This window comes from Phocoena phocoena, chromosome 2, assembly GCF_963924675.1.
Source record: "Phocoena phocoena chromosome 2, mPhoPho1.1, whole genome shotgun sequence".
NCBI lineage: Eukaryota > Metazoa > Chordata > Mammalia > Artiodactyla > Phocoenidae > Phocoena > Phocoena phocoena.
The window spans coordinates 90,747,964-90,766,714 of record NC_089220.1 but is presented as its reverse complement, the minus strand read 5'-3'; the positions used below and the strand labels follow the sequence as shown (position 1 = coordinate 90,766,714).

The following is an 18,751-nucleotide window of genomic DNA, read 5'->3' as shown; positions in this document are numbered from 1 at the left end:
AGTATGTGTATATGGACTAAAAAAAAGTAAATAAGGAAGGAAGGAAAATATAGAAATGGAATGTAGCAATAGGATGTTAGTAAATTTTTTATTTTTTTATTTTTTTCAGGTTTAGGGTAAGTACAATATTAATAGCAAGCGAGGGAGGTGAGATCAATCTACAGAGCACTCAGACGGAATAGTAGGTATTAATCATTTTCTCTTCAGAAGCTGCCCCAATTCTCTCCATCTTTTGAGATTCAGCTCTTCTATGAAGTTCTCACGGCCCGCCTATAGAAATTAACCTCTGCTGTTTATGCATTTATCAGGACTAGGGCTAAAGTACAGTGAGGGAGGTGTTTGTCTTAGGCACACCATTTAAGGGGTGCCAGAAAGCTCAGTAATCAAGATAAATATTTTAATGAAATATTTTAATTACCACACTACAGCATGCAAGCCAGTTTCCTCTTTTTCTAAATAAAATTTTAATTACACTTCACATTTATCTCTATTACAGCACTCAAACAGTGCTTTTTATAAATGTTCTCTCCCAACAGAATAGGCTGTACTCATTTTTGTATTCCTCATGTGCCTACTACTCTACTTTAAGCATAAAGACCTCCTAAAAATATTAAATTGAACCTACTGAAGGATTTTGCAAGAATATACTATATTAGAGACTACAGGGTTAAGTTTTTATCTTAATTCAACAATAGCCAAAGAAGGACGAGTGATGAATGTTTTCAAAGTACCTACAATTCAGTTCTATGAATATCACCTGACTTCTCTTTGACTAAAACCCTGCTCAGCCTGGAGAAAGGGAATTGTAATACTACTTTATATTCATATAGCACTCTGCCCTACATAAAGTGTTTTCTTTTAATCCTCATCTTAATCTTGCTAAGTAGGTATTATAATCCTTATTTATTATGGAAAGATTGAGAAGTTAAGTGATTTGCCCAAGGAGTTACAGGCAAAAAGTGTCAGAGCTGGGGTTCTAACCCAGGTTTTTTGTGTCAAAATCCAATGCCCTTTCTGTACTCGGAATGCTAAATCTTAGGGGATTGACTGAGGAGAAACAGTTCATTCAGCAACTATAATAGCCTGTGTTGTATGTATGAAACAATGTCAGTAGCACCCTAAACAGCAGTATTTTACCAATTGTACTCATCATGATTAAAATTGTCCTGATTCTTACGTGTGTGTGTTTGATGAAGTAGCTCAACTCTTCTGGCATAGTGTTGGATGTTTTATGGCATTTTTTTGTCCAGGGAAAAAACCTACACATTGAAATGTCAAAGAATGGGGGAAAGTGAAGAAATTATGTATTACCTGAGTGTTAGTTTCTAATACAGCTTTACTGCTAATGTGTGCATGATATTCTGCAAAGCATGTAAATCATACATGTTTGTCTCTTTATGAAAAGAAAGATTTGGTAAAGTCTTTGAACTTTTCAGCTGAAAACGTTTATTTCAACATGAAATATTATTATAGTACTCCCAAGTTAGGAATTAAGTTTAATGGGTTTCTTTTTCATACTTAGAGGAAAAACTCTATGACTATATTTTAAAATTCCATACGGTAATTAAATTTGTTTGAGAACCTATAACTGCTTCAAATATAATTTCCATCAGTATATAATAAACACAACCCAAAACCAAAATGTCCATTATTGGCCAATCTAGTAGAAGATTTCTTATGAAAAGTATAGTTTCTCCTCATTGATTGCTACTTGGAGAATTAAAAACTTTAGTCTTTTTGTAAGCTCATGGCGTCATTCTCAAGAACAACCAGAACTCAAAGAAATCCAAAGCCATTCATCTGGTGAATTGCAACCTGTCATCAATAACTATTTATTGAATGTCCACAGGGTGCATAGGCATTGAAGTGGCAAGTGATTTATTTTCATGATTAAAAGGATTTCTAAGGGAAGTCCGAAGATTTGAAGACGTTTTTAAAGATGCAAAGCTGTGTGTGCTACTCTAATTTAAACTGCCCCTACACGGAATGGTTAGAATAGTCTGGGTTTGAGAACTCTAGGGATTTCAAACACCCAGAGCCGACTTTTTTAAGCGAAGACCCCATTGGGTGCCAAACGACAGATGGGGCTGGTGGTGAGAACACGGCCCCACCAGGGGCTTCTGGACAAATCAAGCCCTCCCCGGGCTGAAGCAGGGCCGATTGAGGCCGCGTCGGTCATGACCCGCCACCCCAACCCATCCCTCCCCTCCCCTCCCTTCCCCTCCCCTCCCCTCCCTTCCCCTCCCCTCCCCTCCCTTCCCCTCCCCCCCATCAGCTCACACCATCTCCCAGTCTCCAAGCCCCGACCGGTTCTCGCGAGATCCGGGCAACTGAGCGCTCGGGGCCTTTTCAAATCGGGATCCGTTACCGCTTTCCCAGACGCCGCCATTGTGGCGCTCGGAGCCCCTCAACGCAGGCGGCGCAGGCGGAGGCCGTGGCGGCGGGATGGCCGACGCCGACAAGCCCGAGGTGCTTAGGGCAGCTGGCGACGACAGCCCGCATCGGCAGCCCGCGGAGCCGCCGGGCGAGCCCCGGCGAGAACCTCACCCGCCCGAGCAGGAGAAGCAGCCGCCGCCGCAGCACAGCAGCAGCTCCAATGGCGTTAAAATGTATTGTCTTTTCCTCCGGGGACTGGGACGAGGTGGGGGGGGGGCGGGAAGTCGACCGGGGGGGCCCCACGCAGGGCTGAGCCTTGGGCCGTGGGCGGCGGGAGGTGCAGGTGCAGCCGGCCCTCCCCGTCCGCCCCGAAGCGGGGGATCCCGGGTGTGGGCCTGGGGTCTGGCGCCCCTCCCCTGCTTCTGGCCCAAGACCGTGAGTCACCCCTTCTTCCCTGACTTCGGCTCGAAAACCTTTCAGCAGAGCTCGGCGGCCGCCACAGTTTGCAGAAAAATGGTCCCCCTTTTAAAGGCCAGTAGTTAGTGTTCATCACTAGGGAGTAACTAGGGATGACATCATCGGACATTTTCTCTTAACCACCGAAGACGTTTGTAAAAGGAATATCCCCGCATCTCCCCGTCCTCATTCTGAGCTTTATAAGTTCACTGTTGTTTTCTAAAGTATGAATTCATTTCTTAACTGATATATAGCAAGAGGAAGTTTAGTAATATGCTGTGAGACTGAATCCATTGTTACCCTTGAATTGGTAAGAGGTACTTTAAAAAGGGAACTGTGCGTGGTGCCTTGCTCCGCCCCCCCTCAACTCCCTCCCCCTGTTTGTCAGCCACGCAGGCTATTTAAAAAAAAAAACTCAGTGCGGGATGGTAGGATATTAATTTTGGTAAAATGGTAAAAATAAGATCTTTTTTAGTTGAAAAAAACCCACTACTTTTAAGATTGCAGGTGTCATCAGTACCGATAAAGAATGTAGTCGATTCGAATCCATAATAATACTGTGCTCCCCTTTGTTCTTGTTATATAGGGGGAATATGAAGTCAGCCATTTGATTTGCACATGCCCAGCTCTTTAAACCTGAAGTTGAAAGTATGTTAATAATTTAGTGAAAACACTAAATTTAGTAGAAAGTGAAAGTGAACATAAGGTTCACACAAAAATAGGAAAGGTAAATGTTCTTACTTTTCTTTTGTATAAGAACCTGTGTAAGAACAGACCTGGACCAGTCTGTTTAAGGGTTGACTGCAGATAGATAAGGTAGGTCTCCCAGCTCTGTTATGTACTCTTGCTCTCAACTGGATTTGAATAGGATAGGCAGTATCTTCTAGGCAAAATAGAGGTGGAACCTGGTGCACTTAGTAACTGAAGACCCAGAAAGTGAATGAAGCACTTTCTACCCTGCCTGCCAAAATGTGGGCTTTCAGGGATTTGGCATCATAAATACAAATGAAAACTAGTAGAATGATAAAAGCATTTTGTTTATACCTAAATATGGGCCTGCCACCTCCTGAACAAAAAGTACAGCCTTGAATTATGGAGAGAAGCCGTGCTATACTTGGGTATGATTAGTTTAATAGTCTTGGTACAGATAAAGCTGGTATCTAAACCTCCATTAGATCTAAAAGGCTCTAATCCCTTTTAAAGTCTCACTGGGGTTTAGCTAGACAAGAGGACAGAGGTGGGAAAAGAATCCCTTTCACTTCTGATTGAGGAAGAGGAAAACATAAGGTGAAGCAATGTTACCAGTAAATACAAATGCAGATTCTTTTCATATTGCTTATAATTCATCTCTCTCCCTCTTTTCCCAGTTGAGTAAAGAAGCCAATTTACTATCAGAGGTTTCTTGTACTGCTTATTCCTTAACATATAATGGTCTATCATGGGTCACTCACACTGAATAACTAGGGACATTTACCTGCATCAGTCTAACAGCCTTTTTTTTTTGACCCTGGGCACCAACTGGAGTAGTTTACAACCCAACACATAAACCTTGAGTTGATTCACCATATATTTTTAATGATAAGAATTCATAGAGGTGATTAAAAATTACCAAATATTGCCTTAAAATATATGTTGCTTAGAAGTGGACAGAATGCTGTTTGTCATTAAGACTGAAATGATTTTTACTGAGGTTAATTCGTAGTAATTAAGGATGGAGGCAGCTATGTCAGAGACAGCTATGTCTTACTCCTGTTTGTATTTCCCAAGTCCTTATATTTAAAAAGGTGCAATAAACATTTAAGAAATGCAGAAGTGAACTTATATGATCATGAAACTCATGTACAGAGGATTTATTTGGCATGTTCACATCTTTTGACAAGAAATTAAAGATGTTTCCCTAGGTCTCGTCTTTTTCTTTATGCCAAAATGGTATACTAGCTCTCCTTAAGTGAATGGAAAGAAAAATAGCAGTATTGTTATAACTCTTTATTATTCATGTGTGACTAAGTAACACCTTGGAGCATATGGAGATTCAGAGTTACATTACAGTGGTTGTATAAAATATTAAGTATTGGTGCAAGGTGTAGTGTTTGAAGTAGAGTAGTATTTTTTATTATATTAGGAGTAAAGAATGGAACCGGGCTTGATTTTGGATCTCATAGCATTATGCTTTTTAAGTCACATATTGAAACTGTGTGTCCTCATTTGATGTTGGATACTGATTTTTCAGAAATTGATGTTAATTCGGGTAGACATAATTTAGTCTTAAGAGTAGATAATGTTTTTGTGACTTAGAATCATCACAGTCTTTATTTCATCACAGTCTTTATTTCAAGTACATTACAAGGGAGGTTGTGTAGATGAATAGTTCTGGAATTACATGGAATTCTGGATATAGTGCCAATATTTTGATACTGTGTAGTATCATTTTCCTACGAGTTTTCACATATATCTTTACTGTCTTTCCCATAGTGTATTTATGACTTAGAAATGAGTTCAGAAATTGAGTAATTACAGTTCACTTTCTTAATAATCAGACTACACCTCTAGCAACTAAACTGATCTACCTTCCATAGTAATCTTAATTTATGCATTGTAGATGAGCAGTTTAACAGTATCTTTAAGATGCCACTAATTGGGGAAAGCTTGAAGAAATCTCTCCCTCTGGTCATCCCTTGAGTAATAAAGAACATATCCTATATAATAACTTTACCGCTTAATGGAATTGTTAGATTGTTGTAAGCTTACAACATCCATGTAAGAATAAAAGAACATAGCGAGTGATTCAGAACTTTGTTCAGTTTTCACAGTTGGTTGCATCTAGGAATAAAATAGGCAGGGGAAGGTGTATTTGGATAGGGACTGTATAGCTGTCTGCTTACCTGAACAGAGACTTAGTTTATTTTAAAAAACCTTCGTTGAATTCAGCCTGTTATGTAAATAGGTTCTTTGGGGGATTAAAAATAAGGGTTTGTTCTTGTATCCACTGTACTCAGAAACCAGAGAAAAGTGCTCTGTGGCTTTTTGACTACTTGCTGCCATTTATAGGAGTGCCACTCTGTTCAGACAGGTAGGTACTTGCTAGAGTTGGACAGTTGAGAAGACTGCTTCCAGGCATGCTGTTTCTGATGAGGGAAGATGTTTGATAGTGAAGGTGTCCCTGTCAAGGTCTAAAGCGGTAGCAAAGCATGTTTGGCCCTAATGTGTCTTCCTTGATTTTAGCAGTTTTTCTGGCAGACAGTAGCATCATCTATGGGTTCTTAATTGACTATTCATTCAAAATTTAATATTTATCAAACACATGTTACCACGCTAGATGCTGCTGACACCAATGCAGATAGTTTTTGTTCTCATAGAGTTTTACATACTATATTTATGGCGGCGTTGTTACCTGCTCAGAAAAAGTGTCTGAAAACTTCACTATATTGTGGAACAAATGACTACAGTAAGAGGTGTGTGTGGAGCACTGCAATGTATAGATTCCCACAGTCGCTTGGCTTAGAAAATAATATAGAGCCTGGATTATGAAACCTGATTGGTGGTCAGAATAATCCAGAAAGCTTTAAAAGATTTAGATTCCTGGATGTCATTCCCAGAGATTTTTCTTAGTATATGTTTGTGAAAAATTGCTTTAAAATGGAAGTTTTAATTAAATAGTTTTAAATTCACTAGGGTAATTAGTGACTTAGAAGAAATATATTGTTTCTTCTGTAAAAAAAAAAAAATTACTTTTGAGAAGTAAATTGCATTTTTTAAATGTATCTCCAGATTTTTATCTTTAGGGTTTGCTTTAAGTGTATACTTAACATGTTATAGGTGCTTGGTGGATAGCATCATACAGTTGTAATGTGATTGCAATCTTATAGATTAAATATTTTTCCAGTTAGGACCTCATTAAAAAGTAGATTTGTAGGGCTTGCCTGGTGGCGCAGTGGTTGAGAGTCCTCCTGCCGATGCAGGGGACACGGGTTCGTGCCCGGTCCGGGAAGATCCCACATGACGCGGAGCGGCTGGGCCCGTGAGCCATGGCTGCTGGGCCTGCGCGTCCGGAGCCTGTGCTCCGCAACACAAGAGGCCGCAACAGTGAGAGACCCGCGTACTGCTAAAAAAAAAAAAAAAAAAAGTAGATTTATAAAATTCTGGTTCATGTTGCATTTAAGTACTGCTTCCCTTCTCCATCCCATCCCACCATTTTAGGTGATACTACTAATAAAAATGGCATGATTCTATGAAGTACGCTATCCTAGTTTATAGGTTAAAACAGAAAATATTGGGCATGAAAATAGGATACCTTATCATTTTTCTATGTTGACCAATTTGGGAAGAGACAAAAATTATGAGAGTCGTATGGGAGTATATAGATAAAATTATGTTTTAATTATGTTCTTAAAGCAGTGGAAGAGGAAAGTTCTGGGAGGAAACCATTAACCTTTAAGAGAGAAACTTTTTCTGGGTCTCATTTTGTAAATTAATTTTTGTAGAGTTCTGAATGAGGCCCAGAAAGTTAATTCTCCATTAAAGGTGGAAGTTTTAATATACTCTAGGAATAAAATCACCCATTTTACCCTCTTGTTAGGTTCTAACAACGTTTATTAAGTAGTATGATGGGAAAAACTAGGTTTGTTTGAATGCTGCAGCTATTTAATACAGAATAAAAGGAGGGTTGTTAAATGAGAACTTTGGTAATATGCCCAAATCATTGCTTTGAAAAGACATTGAGTAATTTCAAAGCCAGTAGGCTGAGTCTCCAGCTGCTTTGCTGAGGTCTAACTTAGGGGAGAATTTTGTGAAGTGAAGTGATAAATATGAAATATTTATTTAACGTAGACTTACATTATGGAAGCCCCGCTGAGGTTTTCTTTTTGTTGTTCTGTTTTTTGTTTTATTTTTAATTCACAGGGAGAATGATGAATCGGTCAAAGAAGAGAAATCTGAATTAAAAGAAAAATCTACAGGAAATAAGAAAGCCAACAGATTTCATCCTTATTCAAAAGATAAGAACTCAGGCACTGGAGAAAAGAAGGGTCCAAATCGTAACAGAGTTTTTATTAGCAACATCCCATATGACATGAAATGGCAAGCCATTAAAGATCTAATGAGAGAAAAAGGTAACTATTTTTGAGAAACCCATTGTTGGATAATTTTCATATAGAATGAGAGGGAGCTAAGCAAACTTTTTTTTATTCCTCTTAGCCACACAGACTCAAAAAATTGATTTTTTTGACACATAAATTAATCTTTTCCTCTTCTTTCACTTGACACAATTTCATTACAAGGTAGTACGGATAAATGAAGTTTTTGTTTTGTTTTGTTTTTTTTGCCATTTTAGTGGGGTAGTAGCGAACCAGCATATGCATGCCACCAAGAATTTTGTTAAAGTGATTGCTTTGTCTAGTTGAAGTTTTTATAGATTTTTAAAGGCCTATTGCATTAGGTAAGCAATATATTTAGCGTGTTAACGTATGAATAATAAGGTCTGATTATTTTTTTTCCAAAAGCTGTTTTGTTATTATCTTGGTGGAGTCTGGAATCTGGCTGTGGAATTCATTTTGTTTGCATTGTCATGAATGCCATGATGCTGTCTCTGCAGTTCTATATTAAAATCGTGTTACTGCTGTTGCAGTTTTGTTTTCAGAATAACCTGAAAACCTTCATTTTATATACACGGTTGATTTTGGGGAAAAATATTTTTAATACTTGATCTTGTAAAAGTTAGTTCTGTTATCTCTTGAAAAATTGAGTTTCAACAGTCCTGCAAACTACTTACTTGGTTTTGAGGCTGATCTCTTCTAATAAATAAAAAACAATTTGCATTGGTGTATCTGTTGTAAGGTGACAACTATTTGATTGGTTTTATTCATTGACTTTATTTAGAAAGTGTGTGGCTTGCTGTGAAGCATGACTTGTAAATTTAGTTTACTGACGGCAAACAAGATTGAAGACATTCAGGTAGAAAGTCACCTTAAAACAGCTGTTGTGTGTAGGCGACCAAAGTTATTTGAAAAGTGCTAATGTTGATGTTTTTAATATGACAGGCTAAGGGACCATTTGTATGTATATGTGCATTTGTTCACCAACTATATCATGCTGGCCAAAATATGATCTGTAGCATGAATTAGGTTAATATGGTTGTTAGCTTTTTTAGAGAATGTGGATGATGTACATTTCTGAAAATTAGTTAAATTTACATAGCCATTGACAGGAGGTATGTTGGTCTGGTTTTGATTGTTGGTGAATAATAGGTGCTTTTCTGTAGAGTTGTGCACAGGTGTGCAGTAAAGCAAGATATTGGTGTTTAAATGTATTGTTTCTTGGTATCTTCCTTTTGTATGTCTTATGTAGTTGGTGAGGTTACATACGTGGAGCTCTTTAAGGATGCGGAAGGAAAATCAAGGGTAAGTGCTGTGGGCAATCATCTGCTTGAGGTTTAAAAGTTCCTCAGCAGTTTACTTTTTGTATAATACTTGTACCAGTTTTTGGAAACTTAAGTTTCATTTTGTTTTACTTTATTATGAAAGATTTGAGGCTTTATACTAGCAAGTCTGACACTTATACAAACCAAACTAGCTGCCTTGAAGGGATGGGTTTTGTAAATGCTCATAAAGGGCGTTCACTTTTCTAATGCTCTAAGGTAATGCTTCTTAGCCAATAGATTTTAATATAGGATATTTTTTGTTGTGTTTTGATGTCTTTAAGGATATTTTAAAAATCACTGAATTGATAATATTTCCTAAGAGTTCTATGAGAGGCCTATAGCTTAAAGGTGTTAATTCAGAATGTACATTTGAAACTTGCACTGAAGAGCCTAATTTGGTAGCCTGCAGGACCACGTAAAAGGCAGTGCTCTGACCAATTGGTATGAATAACATTGATGATTAAATTGACAGAGAAGGAATTGGTTGATAGTAGATTTTGAATTTTAGCAAGAAAGCAATATATTGAAGAATATAATGGAAAGCTTTTTAACAATGTTTAATTATACTAGCAAAAACCAGTTGGGTGCATGAGAAATAAAAACTTTGTCATCACATTCAAATGGCATTTTGAACAGTAATATTGACAAGGAATTATATAAAAAATGATTCTAATTTTTTCTTTAGCATAGTTTTTTTTTTAATATACTTAAAACTGGATGCTATTAAGTTGTGTGCAGCCAGTTTTGAGAACTTTAACATTAGATTAATATTTCCTATTTTGATTTTAATAAAATTGAAAAATTTACACTAAAAATTATTTGTGTACCATATATCTTTCAAAAATATTCATAACAATGTAAAGATAGGTATTTGAGAGCCTTCAGTTACTTCCTTGAGTTACTTTTGATTGAATTTGTGGGATGACATTACTTTAGTTTTAAAGAAGAATCATCTAAAAGTAAAAATGTGCTCCAAACTTGTTAGATGCTAGATTCTACAATCTTAAATAGATAGATCTGAAAATTTACAGAAAATTTGTGGTCACGTTCCTGTTACATTCTGGAGGTCTAAAAGACAAAGAATGATTGTATTATTGATTTTTAATGATTTAAATGTTAGAATCTGCCATTAACTTCGTCTACTGATCCAGAACTTTTTTTCTTTTGCATATATTGACAAATCTACCTGGATATAGGGTTGTGGGTAAGAATTTTCTTTTTTTAAGTATCTTAAGTCAAATTTAAACTTATGATTGGAAAAAAATCTTAGTACATAAACATTTCCTATAAATTTTTTCCCCATTAAGTGTGGTTGAATTCAAAGATGAAGAATTTGTCAAGAAAGCACTAGAAACTATGAACAAATATGATCTTAGCGGAAGACCCTTGAATATCAAAGAGGTAAGATTTCTTATATTTGGAATAATTTAAACATTTGAATTATAAGGGCATGTCTTGTTTGGATTTTCATCTAGTAAGGTTATTTATCTGATTACAGCATTTTTTTTAAAGAGTAGATGCTTACTAAAGCATTGTATAATTGATGATAGTTTTGCTTGTACATGATTTTCCTATTTGCCCTTAAGCAGTATCCTATGTATATGATTTGTTCCAAGTTATTATAAGCAAGGGTGTATGATTTTAAAAAACTACAGGACACAGAAATTTAAAGATGACAGACTTAAGGTGCTGACTTTTTTATACCAAGTTTATACTTGGTATAAACATATTCAGTTTTTAGACTGTGTTATTAGATTTAAGAAATATTGTAGATATCCTAGTTGATAATTAAAGTTTGCTTAATAATGCAAATACCTTATGGATTTGAATAAAATTGATATTCACTTTTAATAAAATTAACCTGAAACTATGCCAGATTAAAATTTAAGAAAAGTTATAAATCGGTTAGTGAAATTTATAACTGGAACTTGGAAACCCCTGAAGTGGAGATGTTCCCGTTGTATGAAACAGTGTATAAATATGTTGACAAAAGAATGATTGGAAGATACATGAAAAACTGTTTACAGTTAGGTGTAATTTACCTTGGAAATGATTAGCTTGAATAGAAGTCATTTTCATGTCTTTCTTTAGTTCATATTGTTGATCTTACTGAATAGTTGATCACAGACCACATATGTATATATCCTTGCTAAAGTCTATAGTAAAAAATGATAGAGGATGTAACTTTGGGTCCCTGAAGAGTTTCCACCAACATGGATGCAAATCATTGTAGAGCAGTACTGTCAGTCACAATTTAATTTAGTATGGTATTGGTTTGAGTCCCAACTCTATCACTTTCTAGCTGTGTACTTAGTTGAGTTATTCTCTAAACCTTAGTAATTATAATAGTATACAGATAATACTTACCTAGTTAGGGTTTTTATGAGGATTAAATGGAGATACATTTATGAGGATTAAAAAAACTCAGGCTCTGGCATCAGAGACTCTGACCCAGGGCAAATTACTTAACTTCTCTGTTTTCTTATCACTAAAATGGGTATGATACTAGAATCTATCTGATAGTGTTATGAGGACTCAAAGAGTTAATATATGTAAAACAATAAATGTTACATATTTGTTATAATTATATAAAGCACTTAGCACAGTGCTGAAAATATTGTAACTACATAATAAATGTTAGCTGTAATAATAATTTTTTTTAACTTAAAAAAATTTATTTTGGCTGCATTGGGTTTTTGTTGCTTTGCGTGGGCTTTCTCTAGTTGCGGCTAGCGGGGGGTTCTCTTCATTGCAGTGCACGGGCTTCTTATTGCAGAGGCTTCTCTTGTGGAGCACAGGCTCTAGGTGCATGGGCTTCAGTTGTTGTGGCACTTGGGCTCAGTAGCTGTGGCTCGCGGGCTCTAGTGCACAGGCTCAGTAGTTGTGGCGCACCGGCTTAGTTGCTCTGCGGCATGTGGGATCTTCCTGGACCAGGGCTCAAACCTGTGTCCCCTGCATTAGCAGATGGATTCTTAACCACTGTGCCACCAGGGAAGTCCCTGTAATAATAATTTTGATTGTTGTTATTCCTGCCCAAGGTGGGAGTGTTACTGGTCCTTGGTCTCTTGTTCCTGGATATGAGGTGATAATAGCTTAAAATTAAAGGCCATGCTGCCAGCAAATACAGGTATCCCATATCCCTTTATTGGAGTCAGCTTCTGAATTTCTCTAATTCTATTTGAGCCTAGGGGCTTATTCTTTCCTTTCTTTTTTTTTTTCTTTTTAAATATTTTGACTGAGATGTAGAAAATTGGTAGAGAAAGTTTAGACTGTTGTAATCTGTGCCAGCCATTTGGTAATTTTTATGCGTAAGCCAGGACCAGTTTTCCAGAAATGTGCTGATACCCTAATAATTTCCCATAACAGTGACATTTATAGAATAGCCACCATTTGGGAAATTATTATTTTGAGAATTATGACTTGCTTTTTTATGATGTTTCCTATTCCTCTTCAAATGACCAGTGTTATATGGAATTTCCTGGCAGTCCAGTGGTTAGGACTCTGTGGTCTCACTGCCGAGGGCTGGGGTTCAGTTCCTAGTCGGGGAACTAAGATCCCACGAGGCTCACAGTGTGGCAAAAAAAAAAAAAAAAAAAAAAGACAAGTATTATAGATTCTGTGTCTTTTTTTAACTGGAAAAAAAGTTTATTGGCTGCTAAAGGCCAAGCCCGTATTGTTTGTGTTCTTTTAAGTTTTAACACATTGTAGATCCTCAGTAATATTTCAGAGACCCTATAATAGAGTTATATGATCCAAGTTGATTTAGGATACTCCCAGTTTTTACTTCCTAAAGAGAAAAATGGTTGAGTTTGGCCTGGCTAAATGATGAGGTGTTCTTTATTCAGTTAACTTTTTTGGATTAATATCTCTAAAGGTCCCTTTCTTGGAATTATCTGATTTTCACGTGGGTGGCTGGGGTCAGTGCTGAGAAATACTAGTCCGAGTCTAGGGAAAAGTATATTTCCGATGTTCATTAACAGATATTAGAATTGCATTTTTAAATTTAATTAAGTGAGGTTTAGTAGCAGTTGTAAACTTATTAGAGGCCCTCTCATAGCAGTAGCAGGCAGTGACTGGGGCAGGCTGACATCTAAGGAGAAAAGAGGAATGAAAATCATGCTACATAGTAGGTGGTTTTACGTAATTTGTATTTTATATATGTTTTATATGTGTGTTTATATTTTTGTGTGTATATATGTTTATATCATACCTAAAAAATCAAAATATAACAATGTTTTATTAATGTTAAGATGTGAAGGACAATCTGACTATCTTAATGGTTCATGAAGCATCTTCCCTGCTATGTCCTCCTCCTTCCCCCATAGGTAACCACTATTCTAAGTTTTGTATTTGTGCAAGATTTTGAAACCTTAGACCTGAAGCATTTATTTATTAACTTAAAAGAGTTTTATAGCATTTTTCAAAACATAAATTTCTTTGCTTTTGTATTTCTTTTTATTTCTTCATGGTGATGGAATACATTGGATGCCAGAATACCTTTATCCTTACATTCACTTCACCTTCTATTTTCCAGCCTTCCTAGAAAATTTATTAAAGTCATCCAACTTTCTTTTTATTAGTATTCCCAGATGGAGGCCAGCAGAGTAGAGTTGATGGTTACATATATCATAATCATTTGGTATTGCAGATGATAATCTATCTGTGTGTTTATTTGGTTTTTGTTTGTTTTTTGTACTCTACTTACTGAGATGAGTGAGAAGTATGTTTAGGCTTGCCTTTTTTGCTTTGTTTAAAGGCAGCATATTTCTCTTAAAAGTCAACGAACTTAAGAAAACAAAAACCAAACAATGTTTAGTACCATTCTTCATGCCTTTCTTTATGTCCCTTCTCCATCCATCTCAGATCATAATCATTGTTGAGGATGGAAAGAGGTTGGAAAGTGGATAATTGTATTTTGTTCGGGAATGAAATTTCCACATTATAACAGTTCCCCTCTACCCCAGTATTCCTGGGTTTTATAACAGGCTGTTCTTCTGTTGAAAGCTTTGAGTTAGTATGAATTTGTCATTACATTGGGCATATAGTGGTGGGAATAAGAGTCACAGTAAGTATTTTGTTCCTCTTTGAGTTATGTGGATTTATGTGTGTGTGCGCCATATACTTGTATACCTGTATGAGGGCAAAATTAAACTAATTTCAAGTTCTTAAGTGACTTTAGTGATTGGAAAGAGGTATTTAATTGACATCCCTGGAGACTGAAATCTCTTGTCTATCCACAGGTTTTTATGGGACTGAATTCTCTGGATGAGAAAAAAGCTCACTCTTCAAGAGGGCCACTAATTTGAGCCAGTTGGGATAGCTGCTGTAGAATTTGAAGTTGTTATTTTAGTGATATAGACTTACTGATGTATCTGGTGGCATTTAACATTCACTGTGTGTTATAGGATCCTGATGGAGAAAATGCTCGTAGGGCACTGCAACGAACAGGAGGATCATTTCCAGGAGGACATGTACCCGACATGGGATCGGGATTGATGAATTTACCACCTTCCATTCTCAATAATCCAAACATTCCTCCTGAGGTTATCAGTAATTTGCAGGCTGGTAGACTTGGTTCCACAATTTTTGTTGCTAATGTAAGTTTAAGCTTTACTCTAAAAATTTGCCATTCAGATATTTAGTTCTAATCATGAGATTATTTAATTAGATGAATGGGTCATAGGTTTATAGAACATTTTGCTTGTTTTTAACTAAGCAAAACAGTAATTATTGTAAACTCAAGCCCAATTTAAGTCCATAAATATAAGGTCAGAGTGTAAATACAAGTATTTAGGATTTTTTAAAACGGAACTGTGGAATTTATAAACACTTAAGCAGTTCTTGAAATTATGTACTTACATTATATGTGATTTTTGTTCATATTGGTAAATGGATTTCTTTCTTTAGCTTTGATACTTGATATTTGTGAATGTGCATGTTGTAGTTGGTTTGTCATTTGTTCTAAGCTTTTGGAAGTCAGTGATATCAACCATACTTTCCAAAATCTGAATTTCTGTCCGTAAAAATAGCTATGAAAGTTTCAAATGTACAAAACAGGATTGAGCAGCTCTGAGAGACTGTTTTGGGAATTAAAAAAAATAAGGGTAAGGAACAATGTAGATGTAGCTTAACCGATCTTTAATAATTTAAGATGTTTCTACGTGAATACTATTGATATACTGTTTAACAAGAATTATAGTTCTTTATATTTTTGAGAGTTTAGAAAAGACTTGTATTATTTATAAGTGGGGAGAGGAGTTAATAGGTGTGTAACTTTATATAATTTTATATTAAGCTTGACTTCAAAGTTGGTTGGAAGAAGCTAAAGGAAGTGTTCAGCATAGCTGGAACTGTAAAGCGGGCAGATATTAAAGAAGACAAAGATGGCAAGAGCAGAGGAATGGGCACAGTCACTTTTGAACAAGCAATTGAAGCAGTTCAAGCAATTTGTATCCTGATTTACACTTTAGCATTATTTAATAAGGTTGAAGAAGTTTGATACCGTTTTGTGGGGATTATGGAATTTAAGGTTGCCTGGCTTAGAAATATGTATTAGAATTTGGTCTCCAGCACATAAAACCTTTACTATGTCCAAGTACTAAAGTCACTCTTAAAACTTGAATTAGCCATATTGTATAGGCCTGGTATGAACTTTTTTCTACTTTCTCTTCCTACCACAACTAATTGTATACATGCTGTTGACAGTAATGTAATTCATTGTACGTTAATACAGTTGCTTTAAATGAAGCCTTGTTAATTTTCTTTTTGCAGTGGTTGAATTAAAGATATTTATAAAATAAAACTATAAAGCAAAGAACTGAAGATTTTTGAGTATGCGGAAGAGACTAATACAAATAAGTAAAATACTAAGGATGTTTTTTAAAATATTAGAGATAGTCTGATGCTAAATATGATTATTAAAAATGTGTTTGTGTTCAAGTATAATTTCATAGTTGCCTAACTGGCTTTCCTTGACTGAACCAACAGCTATGTTCAATGGGCAGTTTTTGTTTGATAGACCTATGCATGTGAAAATGGTGAGTTCCTGTATATCACTTCAACTCTCCAACCTCTTATCTACTCTCTTCTATGTTAAAGATCTTTTTAATTATATATTAACCATATAATAAACTTTTTTGCAATTAGGATGACAAGTCTGTCCCTCATGAAGACTACCGTTCACATGATAGTAAAACACCACAATTACCACGTAAGTAAAAGCTATTATTAGAAGTAATACAGACTATTCTTTTTCAATTTCATGATATGCTAAGCAAAACTTTATTTTTGTGCCTACTTCCCAAGTTGCCCACAGTTTGGTGTTTGGAGTTATGGAGCTAGTTTGGCATAATTGATTATATGTGACAGACACTTTTCTTTCTTTTTGTAGTTTTTCCTGATTATAAAAGCAATATATACTAAAAAATTTGTTAAGGTCATATGTAAGGGGGGAAAAAAATCGTTGTGATTTTACCACCCATAAGTAACCTCCATTATAACATTTTTGTGCATTTCCTTCCAGTCTTTCCTTCTAGGTGTATTTTTTTACACAGTTGAGAACTACCATATAAATAATTTTCTATTTTTTTGTTTAACAAAAACATTATTCTATGTTAAAATTTCTTTCCAAAATTTATTGGCTATTGATAATCTATCATATGGATGCTCCATAACTATTCCACGGTTATGTATATTGTAGGTATTTTAACATTTTCCCTTTAATCACCAATAGAGTTTTTTCTTTTTCTTTCTTTTTGTATACAAATCTTTGGTATGTTTTTGGTTATTTCCTTAAGATAGATATCTTGATATAGATTTACAGGTTTTCAGGTATGTTTATTGATCAGTATTATCAAATTGTTTTCCAAAGGATTATAAAACAGCAATATGATGTACTTAACATCTGTGTCTCAATACCCCATGTTCAAAATGAGGATGCTTGATAGTACCTACTTCATGGGGTTGGCATGAGTATTACATGAATTAATATATAGTATATGTAAAGCACTTAGAACAGTTCTGGCATAATGTAAGCACTCAGTAAATACTACCTCGTGTTCTTACTTTTTGTTGTATTTTCTCTGGCTATTATTAAAGTTTTTTTCCATAAAATATTTAAAATATACAGACAAATATAAAATCATTCGTGTAGCTGTGTAGACCATATTTGTTTTAGGTGATTTTTCTTTAAAATTTTATAGATAAAGATTCTTCTCCCCTACCACCTCCCACTAGATGCCTTACCTAGAGGAAACAACTTATGAATACAGTGTTTATCATTTAGGTTTTAATAATTTGATCGTACATTTATACATCCATAAACATTATATGAAATTGTTTTGCTGGATATAAAATTTGGTGTGAGTGAAATTATATTGTGCCTATTATTCTGCAACTTGCTGGTTTTGGTTTAACATTGTTTCTGAGATTCATTTATGTTTGATAGATTGTAGCTCTAGTTCCTTTATTTTAACTGCTAATACCACATTTTACATATATATTTTTTAGGTTATTCTAATTTTCTGTTATTAGAAACAATACTAAGTTGAGGAGTGTTTTGTTCTTTTTCTCTTAGAATAATACGTTCTCAATGTTTGCTAGGAATTATTTGTAAAACTGTCTGGCCTTGTTTTATTGTTTGTGGGAAGATTTTTAACTGTTTATTGTTCATATTTCCTATTGCTTCTTGACTCAATTGTGGTAATTTCTACTTTTCTGAGAATTTTACCGTTTTTCCTCATCTTCAGATTTATTGGCATAAAATAGTCTCTCTAAATTTTTGCCACATCCATAGTTCTTTTTTAAATTCCAGTGGTTTGCAATTTCTCTCTTTTTCTTTTTTTTTTAAATTTATTTTATTCATTTATTTTTTTTTTGCTGCGTTGGGTCTTCACTGCTGCGCATGGGCTTTCTCTAGTTGCGGTGAGCGGGGGGGCTACTCTTTGTTGCAGTGCGTGGGCTTCTCGTTGCTGTGTCTTCTCTTGTTGCAGAGCACAGGCTATAGGCACGCAGACTTCAGTAGTTGTGGTGCGTGGGCTCAGTAGTTGTGGCTCGCAGGCTCTAGAGCACAGGCCCAGTAGTTGTGGTGCACGGACTTCGTTGCTCCGCAGCACGTGGGATCTTCCTGGACCAGAGCTTGAGGCCGTGTCCCCTACATTGGCAGGCGGATTCTTAACCACTGTGCCACCAGGGAAGCCCCCTTAGTCAGTTTTTCTTAGAGATTTGTCAGTTTTATTAGTGCTTTCAAAGAAGTGAATTCCATTTTTTATATTTTAATTTATTCTCTTAGTTTTATTTCCTTCTCTATTTCTTTGGGTTTAGTCTCTTATTTTTGTCCTAACTCCTTAAGTTGAATGTGTACTTCACTAATTTGCAGCCTCTTTTTTAATACAAGTAGTTATGACTATAAATTTGGCCACTATATACAAGTTTTGCTATAGAGTGTCTTTATTGTGATTTAATTTTTATTAAATTGCCATTATGATTTCTTCCTAAGTCATATAT

At 35.6% G+C, this 18,751-nt stretch overlaps 1 protein-coding gene across 3 annotated transcripts in view; it reads left to right on the top strand.

Annotated features, from left to right (window-relative positions):
* The first annotated feature begins 2,408 nt into the window (after positions 1–2,408).
* The window catches only part of MYEF2 (myelin expression factor 2), a 31,738-nt gene continuing 15,395 nt past the window's right edge, over positions 2,409–18,751 (top strand). For 2 of the 3 annotated variants that reach the window (XM_065871816.1, XM_065871815.1), the window contains exons 1-9: positions 2,446–2,609; positions 7,732–7,940; positions 9,175–9,227; positions 10,444–10,451; positions 10,555–10,648; positions 14,653–14,844; positions 15,543–15,696; positions 16,235–16,284; positions 16,394–16,457. In XM_065871816.1, coding sequence (XP_065727888.1) covers positions 2,446–2,609; positions 7,732–7,940; positions 9,175–9,227; positions 10,444–10,451; positions 10,555–10,648; positions 14,653–14,844; positions 15,543–15,696; positions 16,235–16,284; positions 16,394–16,457 — 988 coding nt within the window. Of the gene's footprint in view, positions 2,610–7,731; positions 7,941–9,174; positions 9,228–10,443; positions 10,452–10,554; positions 10,649–14,652; positions 14,845–15,542; positions 15,697–16,234; positions 16,285–16,393; positions 16,458–18,751 lie in introns of all 3 variants that reach the window. The other variant, XM_065871817.1, reaches the window with a different exon arrangement.